This window comes from Papaver somniferum, chromosome 3 (genome assembly GCF_003573695.1).
Source record: "Papaver somniferum cultivar HN1 chromosome 3, ASM357369v1, whole genome shotgun sequence".
Classification (NCBI taxonomy): domain Eukaryota; kingdom Viridiplantae; phylum Streptophyta; class Magnoliopsida; order Ranunculales; family Papaveraceae; genus Papaver; species Papaver somniferum.
In genome coordinates, this window is record NC_039360.1 from 39491778 (window position 1) to 39500262 (window position 8485).

The following is an 8485-nucleotide window of genomic DNA, read 5'->3' on the forward strand; positions in this document are numbered from 1 at the left end:
GGACAAAAAAATAACAGTAGAAATGCATTCCAGTATTAAATTACAAAAGAAATCACCAAAAGCAAAGCATTTTAGCGTAAAGCTCACAGAGTTATCTAGTTCTAATGCAAAAGGTGCCTTCTTTCTAAATATGGTTTCTATGAAATACAATATTTCAACAGCTACAATGATATTGTTCTTTATTTACTTTTCTAAATAAAATAAATCAATTAGGGCTAATCAGCATATCAAAATGTGGTTTTAGCCTATTGGTTTAAAGTTTTGAAATAATCTTGTGAACAACATTACATTGATTAATGGGCCTAAATTCTGACGACTCAGTTGAGTCTGGAAAAACAAGAACCCTGATTTTGGACATACTGAAATCTTATTAGGCATACTGCATAAAGACAAAAAATATTGTGAAATAGCAAAATCAGATTACCCCTTGACCCAATTTTTTAATGGCAAATCTGCCCTTTACGTATTAGTGTTAGTAATATTGATTAGTGATTAAATATTTTGTTTAGTGATTAAGATAATTTTCAGAATTATAAAGGTTGTTTAGATGATTTTTTGGATCATGGTTCGGTGAAACAGTTTGAGGTTCGGCTCACATCTATGAGCCGAATCTACCAATTGATGAACGGTTCGGCTCACTGAATCTGTTTACTGCATGCGCCGAACCTATAATTTTCAATTCCAACACTTTTTCTAGACACTAGTTCGGCTTATATGAAAGTTTAATAGTAAGCCGAACAACATCCCGAATAGACAGGAAAAAAAATAATTACTGGTTCGGCTTATATTTCGAAAATCGTATGAGCCGAACATCAATTTGTTATTTTTCGGGTTAAAACATTGTTATTGGTTCGGCACATATTGAGAATATCGTAATAGTCGAACCTCGTAAATGTGCTAGGTTCGACACATATTATGATTATCGAATACGCCGAACCCTATGCATCTTTATCTGTGACTAGGTTCGGCTTGAAATTTCATGAAATTTCATGCCGAACTGTTCATATACACTTACAGGAAGCTTTTGTGAAGAACAGTTCGGCTAAAAACGCAACTCAATTTTGAGCCGAACCCAACACTGTAACCGTCATTTAATCGATGAAAAACAACAAATAGGAGATTGGGTTTGTAAAACTTACTTTCTTATCCTCATTTCCGGAGTTGGAGATGCAGTTGGTTCAATTTCTGGTTCAATTGGTGGTTGATTTTCAATTTCTACACCTTCATCTTCAATTGGTTCTTCTTCTTCAATTGATGGATTAGAAGACGATTTGGTTTTCCTAGTCCCTGCTTTTCTTTGTACGAGTCATTATGTGGTTGAGTTTAATCGACGATCAAATTTTTACGATGATGAATTTTTTTTTCGCAGGAGGGGGAAGAGTTCGGCTAGAGGAGGAGGAAGAAAAAGAGATGTTAAGTAAAACTGATTTTGATTTTTAGAAAATTGATTTTAGATTTTTGTATTAAGGATATATAGGTGAACTACTCATAGAGTACCCCTTATAAAATCACCTAAGATGAGACTATTGTTTTGTATGCCTAGAAAAATTTAGGTATGCCCAAAATCACCGTTCAAAAACAACTAACAAAATGTAAATATCAGTCGCAATGTAAAAAACTAAAAATGTCAAGAGGATCGGATGTGTGATATCAGGGAGTCGGTGCGTTTACACCGCGGAGACTCTTGACTTACACGTGGCGGTCACAATGTGTGAGTGCCGAAATTGCAGATGGTACAAATTCGCCGTTTCTCATTCTCAATTCCATTAGCTACGGTTAGGCCTTGTTGATTTCTTCTACCACTCCGAGTTTCCCAAATTTCTTTCTGAGATTCTCCATTTGAGTTTTCAAGCCATGTCTTATAGTTTCTCTTCTCACCTTTCGGAACCTAATCATTTCATTTCCATCAATTTTCAAACTTCTAGGGTTGGTTTGTTGCAGGATGGGGGAAAATACTTTGTGTTCCGGTTTGTTCGTATTGGGCAGGATAATGGTGGGATTGGTAGATAATCAGAAACGTCAGGGTGCAAACCGGATGTACAATCAGAAATGGGTTGTACCTTGTTACAAAAGATGCTTGTCTGCACCAGCTGTTATTAGCAAGCCATGTCCAAGTTCAACCGTTTATGTTGTGAAGTTTGTGGTCCCAACTAACAGCTGATGAAGCTTGTAAGAAGAAAACAAGTTAAACAACTTTAATTCACCAAGTAAGTTGCAAATAATTGACCGTATTCTAATCCCCCGCTCTTTGTTAGTTTCAAATTACCAGTGATAAATACGGTGAATTCCGACGAATTGCTATAGCTTGTTCAGAACAAATTATAAATATAAATAGTCCACTTCTCTCTCATTTTCTCTTTCTTTGTTTCATTCTTTCTCTCATTGTCTCATTGTCTGAATTAGTTCTCTGAGATCATCTAGAAACCCTAGTTTCTTCTCTTTAGTCTCTATTTCTTCTTCTTCTTCTTCTCTTGATCGATCACTATTCTATGGATAAAAATCATCAAACAATGTACTCACCTCTCAATGTTTGTTTGATTTCTGGAGATTTCATCACTCCAGGCGATCATTTCTTTGATGCTTTTCCACATATGTAAGTTTCTTTGATCATCTCAGGTTTTCATGTTTCTTTTATCATCATCAACGACTGAATCTGGTAATTGTGTGTTGTTTTTGGATTTTTTTTTTCAGTTATGATACAGTGAAAGGGAATCATCAGGATGATGAGGATGCACTGTTGGAGAGGAGAAAACTCCAGTGTCATGCTTCAGTCATCAAGGTAAGTTTATAATCAGATCAGTTTTCATGCCTGAATATCATGGAGAAGATATTTGTTAGGTTAATATTGGTTGGATTATTTTTGACAAGAGTAACTTCTTGTCAGTTTTTTGTTATCTTTGAATGTCATTAAGTTCTATAACAAGAACAGTTATGTAGGGTGAATCTAGTTTTTACTATGTTTTCCTTGTCAGATGCCAAGACTTCCTGCTTAGCTTCTAATTAGGGTCATATAGGTCTATCAAAGTGGAACTTGTGCCATTTTTTGTGAGGTGTAAACTTAAATTATGATTTGCAGGGTGAATCTAGTTTCTTTGTTAGTGAGACTCCAACTATGATATTGGGAATGGATGTTTCTCATGGGTCACCAGGTCAATCAGATATCACATCAGTTGATGCTGTAAGTTTTTGTGTTTCAGTTTCTTATATCTTGCTATCGAATTGGTGTTTCATGAACTTGTAAAGTTGTAGCCTGATAAATATTGCTGGGAAATATGCTGGTCCTGTCAGGTTGTTGGTTCTACATCTTGGTCCTTGCCCTCAAGGTACAAGGCATTTGTATGTACCCAATCCCCTCAAGTGGAGTTGATCGGCTGCTTGTATAAAGTATTACCAAATGGGGAGGATGACGGAATTATGAGGTGGTAATTTCAACAGTTTCAAGTGTCTTTGTTTAGCACCTAGGTAGTGTGTCAATGTATGTTTGTCTACTTCATGGCTAACCATATGTGCTTTGGATTATAGGGAGCCAATCCAAATTATCTTTTTTTTAGGCACATTAACATTTTCTGGTTGTTAATTTTCACTTGGAGTAGTCTTCTTTCCCTGGAGTACAAAGAAACCAGTATATGTTTTTTGATAGATTATGGTTTTCTTTTGTAGGAATGGAGTGAGTGAGTCTCAATTCAACCAAGTATTGAACGTCAAGTTGGAGCAGATCATTAAGGTTCGTTTGGCCTGAGTTTTCCAATTTAGTTACAGCAATAAGAACCGTGGTGAATTATTCAACATTTGTGGCTCTTTTTGTTACTTGTGGATATAACGTCTGTAGATGTATCTCTGTACAAGCATAATTCTAAACCTTTAGGAAATGTTGCATTTAAGTGCTTTGATCATTGGTCAGTGTACTTTTTACTGTTTCCATAATATTGTTTAAAGATTATCTTTGCATATCTGTTTTTGCATTTACCATTTAGCATGATTTTCGATGTTTTTAAAGAATATACAATTATATATAATGAAGAGATTCTCTGTTGGCATGATTGCCTTGTGTACTTTTTACTATGGATTAATACTGGAAAGACACAATTCTTCTATCAAAGTAAGTGTTACGAGTCTTCACTTTTCTTGCAATGAGTTTTTGATCATGCTGAAATAGGGATCGCTGAAATTTTTTGGTAAAGCATCTTTCTATCTAGTAAGATCACTAGGTCAGACCAAGTGAAATATGTTGGTTGTGATATTGCCCATTTAGCTTCATATCAGAATCAGAGATGCCTAGGAACAATGTTTTGTTCTTATGAAATTCGTTGGCCTTTTCCATCAGATGTAATGTTTTAATGTTGTGGATTATTCAGCTTTAGATTCTAGAAAGAAATTATGTTGTAGCCTAATTGACATTGCTGATTATAAAAAATGGTTCTGTCAGGTTGTTGGTTCTGGATGTTGGCCCTTAATTTTAAGCCACAGAGCTTCTGTACGTTCCCAATCCCCGGTGGAGATGAGTGGCTCCTTGTACAAAGTATTGCCAAATGGAATTAATTATGACGTGGTAATTTTAACGATTTTAAGTATCATTAATTTAGCACCAGATAGTGTGTCAGTGTTTTTTTTTTACTTCACTAAACTTCTTCGTTGCTGTTTGTAGGGAGCTTTTGATGGTTTTCTACCAGACAAGTAATGGGAGAAAGCCAAACCAAATTATCATTTTTAGGTATATTAACACTTTCTGGATGTGAATTTATTTTCACTTCGAGCAGCCTTCTTTCCCTTTCATACAAAGAAGCCAGGATATGTCTTTTAATGGATTAGGGTTTTCTTTTACAGGGATGGAGTGAGTAAGTCTCGATTCAAACAAGTATCGAACGTTGAGTTGGAGCAGATCATTAAGGTTCGTTTGGCTTGAGTACTGTGATTTCGTTACACAATAAGAATTGTGATGAATTATTCAACATTTATGGCTCTTTTTCTAGGGATTCAGCCTCTGTAATTTATCTTCGTCTGAGCATAATTCTAAACCTTTTAAGGTCCATGTTTGCTTCAGGCAATAACTCACTTGGGAGAAATAAAGCTTCAGTTCATGCTAATTGTCGCGCAAAAAGCTGGTGGCTGCACCGAGAATGTTACACCAGGTTTCACTTTGTTCTCCTTTAAACTCTGTGCATCTCTGTACAGTCTGCGGTTTTCCCTGTTTAAGAATATTAGCTTTCCAAATTCCATTCTTTACTATTTTTTGTGTATGTTTGTTCTTCTACAGGAAGAGTGGTGGATACAGGAGTTGTGCATCCTAGGAGTTATGACTTTTACATGTGCGCCTGTAGTGGAGCTATTGTAAGGGATTTTCCTTTTTACACTGTTAACACATAGTTCTGTTCTATTTCAAATTAATGGCTGGCTTGTTCTTTAACATTGGAAATCAAATGCTTACAATGTTCTTGTGACTTCTCTGTCTGTATATTTATTGTATTTTGTAAACTGAACTCTGTATTTTTTGATCTAACAAAGGGAACGTCTTGCCATGCGCACTCCTATGTCTTGCTCAATGGGGTTGGTTTCTCACCTCATGATTCGCAGAAGCTTCTGCACTCTCTGTCGTCTGTGTAAGTACCGTACCCAACTCAGGCTTCAAACCTGCTTCTGAAATCTGTTATGATCTTAATTCTTCAAAGCTGGTAAGTGTATTTTCTTACTTCCTGCATTGCTTCTTATACAGGTTTGTTGCTGCCTCAATTGTTGTGCCTTGTCAGTTGGTACCAAAGCGTGAACCTAATTCTGTGGTGGCAGTTGCTCTTGATGGAGATAAGAGGAGCTACAAAAGGCCTAGATGTGGTTGGGATCCCTTTTTTAGGTATGCCGACTGCAGGAGGATTATTATTGCTAAAAATCTGTCAATGGTGTTCAGCGAAGCAATTTATGGGGTGCTCAATGTTCGAACTGCAAGAGTAGTTGCAGAGAATATGCATGGCAATTTGCAACTTATCGGGTTCGACTTGGCATGCTGTCATTGTAGAGGCATCGTAGGGCTAGGTTTTGTTAGCTTGACCTTTCCCCGATGGGATGTGTTTTCCTTTTCAGAGCTAGAGTGTTTTGACTTGGGTGTTTTCCGTGAACAAATTAAAATCGTACAGTACTGGGCTTTTATATTTTGTTCTCATTGACTAGTGTAGATTATAAATAGATTGGATTGCCTCCGTTATGTTATTTGCTGCTGTGGATTCCTATTCCAACTCTTAGTGTTATTCCTATTCCAACTCTGTAGGGAAAGAATACGTACCAATGTTGATGTTTTTTCTGCATGTGAGAAGGTTTTGAATCACCTGCAAATGTGGCTTTGCATGGACAATGTGCACATGAACGCCTGAATCAGGCCTTGTCGTCACCCTAATGGGGACATTACAGTAAGTCCGGTCAATGGTGTTAGTGTGTTGATACTTTCATCCCTGGTGTTGATAAACCCCAGGCAATCAATCCTGCACAGACATCAACCTCTACTGATGCTGTTGAGGATACAATTGGTCTCGCCCTGGAGCTGTTGGATCGAATTTTTCAGAAACAGATCCCATCTACATCCAGTATTCCTCCCCAATGCAGGTTAACCTTCTCTCGGACTTTGAAAAGTGCTCTAGACAAGGTTATTCTCAGCCCTATGGATTTGTCTTCTTGGATATCATTACTCCTGCTATGGTGACCGCGGTATTCACCGTGAGTATCACCGCACCTGACAGCCCCTGGGACCCACTGGAGCTTGCAGGGGGTGGGTTATGGGTCCCGCTGTTTTTGTTGTGAGGTGCGGTCGATCTCACGGGATCCCAGGAGATCCCAAAAGCACACAGGAAGAGCGGTCTGGTACGTGGAACAAGCTGCAGATAGCGTCAACAAATCAAGCACTATTTGACTGGAGAGAACGTAATTGCTGTATCACCATCACCAGTAGACTGTTGGAAGCCACCAAACCCAAGCGCCAGCATAAGGGTAAGAGCCGTACACAGAAGAAGCAAGAAAGCATTAATCTACAAGCTTGCCGGAAAAAGATAAGCTACGGCCACTATACAGCAGCCATTAGAGTCCTATCATCTAATGGCATTGCACCTCCTAATGAAGCTACCCTGTCTGAACTCCAGCAAAAGCACCCTCAAACACGTGCACCTACCATTCCATCTGAAGCAATTGAGGCAGCAACTTTGTCTGTTGACGCTAAAGCAGTATTAAATGCACTGAAAAACTTTCCTGAGGGAACTGCATGTGGAAGGGACGGTTTGTGAGCACAGCACCTTCTAGATGCATTGAGTGGCGCAGCCTCAGCAGTTGCGGATGAGCTTTTAACATCTATTACAAAGGTTGTCAATCTTTGGCTTGATGGGAAATTCCCTGTAGCTTTGGGGGAGTACATAGCAAGTGTTCCGTTAACCCCATTACTCAAAACCAGATGGAGGTTTGAGACCCATTGCAGTTGGTACCATTTGGAGGAGGTTGTGCTCAAAACTGGCAGCAAAGTCAGTGTGCGGTGCAATGTCAACTTACCTGGGTGACCATCAATTTGAGGTTGGTATCCCGTGCGGAGGAGAAGGTATTCTCCATGCAGTTAACAAGATTCTCGAAATGAAAGGTGACCAAAATAATCTTTCTATGTTGCTCATTGATATCTCTAATGCCTTCAACCTTGTTGATAGAACAAGCTTAATTAGGGAAGTAAGAAGCAAGTGCCCTAGCATCTCTAAATGGGTAGAATTTTGTTATGCACATCCAGCTAGGTTGTATTACAATGGTGACCTGCTCGGTCCCTTATTATTTGCTGGCACTACATCCTTTGCTAACCAAAATTTCTCAATGCAATATGAACCTGCATGCTTGGTACCTTGACGATGGTACCATTGTTGGTGACACAATGGAAGTGGCTCAGACCTTAAAGATTCTACAATCTAAAGGTCCACAAAGAGGCTTGTATTTCAACATTAAGAAGACTGAACTTTTTTGGCCAACGCCAGATATGACAAGTTTTGAAAGTGGTGTTTTTCCTAATAACATTAGCCGGCCTTCAGTGCGGGTTAAGTTACTTGGCGGACCGGTGAGTTTAGACCTCAGTTATTGCAGGGACATGGTCTCGAACAGGGTAACAAAAACTGTCAATCTAATGAACACCATCAAGAAACTTCAAGCCCTTCAGAGCGAACTGCTTCTCTTGCGCAACAGTTCCTGGGTTTCACGCCTCTACTTCACTATGTGCACCACCAATCCACAGGCACTTCAACAGGCCGCGAGCTAATATGATCATCACCTTGTTCAGTTCCTGCAACACATTGTTACTGGCGAGGGCGCTGGTTTTGGGCCTGTCCAACAAAGGCTGGCAACTTTCCCGATGAAAGATGAAGGGATGGGTACATATACAATGTTCGATACGAGCCACTACTGTTACCTGGCTTCATCCATCCGGATGCGGAACATGCAAAACACAATATTACATCAGCAAGTAGCCATTGAGGATAACCGA

The 8485-nt window shown here is 38.9% G+C and overlaps 1 protein-coding gene across 3 annotated transcripts; it reads left to right on the top strand.

The window, feature by feature from the left end:
- The first annotated feature begins 1781 nt into the window (after nucleotides 1-1781).
- LOC113361169 (protein argonaute 2-like) lies at nucleotides 1782-6224 on the top strand. 3 transcript variants are annotated; one of them, XR_003364991.1, is made up of 10 exons: nucleotides 1782-2207; nucleotides 2548-2593; nucleotides 2692-2779; nucleotides 3077-3178; nucleotides 3289-3419; nucleotides 3661-3724; nucleotides 4427-4549; nucleotides 4646-4711; nucleotides 4825-4888; nucleotides 5042-5223. XR_003364991.1 is itself a non-coding variant. In XM_026604504.1 (6 exons), the coding sequence occupies exons 1-6, from the start codon at nucleotides 4656-4658 to the stop codon at nucleotides 6153-6155; spliced, it is 822 nt and encodes a 273-aa protein (XP_026460289.1). In that variant the 5' UTR covers nucleotides 4651-4655; the 3' UTR covers nucleotides 6156-6224. The 3 variants fall into 3 exon arrangements, 1 of the variants encoding a protein (XP_026460289.1); XR_003364992.1 differs by lacking the exon at nucleotides 2548-2593; XM_026604504.1 differs by lacking the exons at nucleotides 1782-2207; nucleotides 2548-2593; nucleotides 2692-2779; ... (2 more) ...; nucleotides 3661-3724; nucleotides 4427-4549 and adding exons at nucleotides 5255-5328; nucleotides 5503-5597; nucleotides 5711-6224 and having other exon boundaries at nucleotides 4651-4711; nucleotides 5042-5129.
- The last annotated feature ends 2261 nt before the right edge of the window (nucleotides 6225-8485 follow it).

Coding starts and splice junctions, on each gene's coding strand:
- LOC113361169 (XM_026604504.1), top strand. CDS start 4,656: ATGGTTTTCTACCAGACAAGTAATGGGAGAAAGCCAAACCAAATTATC. Junction 4,889..5,041: donor AGTTGGAGCAGATCATTAAG/GTTCGTTTGGCT, acceptor TGTTTGCTTCAG/GCAATAACTCACTTGGGAGA. Junction 5,598..5,710: donor CTGCACTCTCTGTCGTCTGT/GTAAGTACCGTA, acceptor CTTCTTATACAG/GTTTGTTGCTGCCTCAATTG.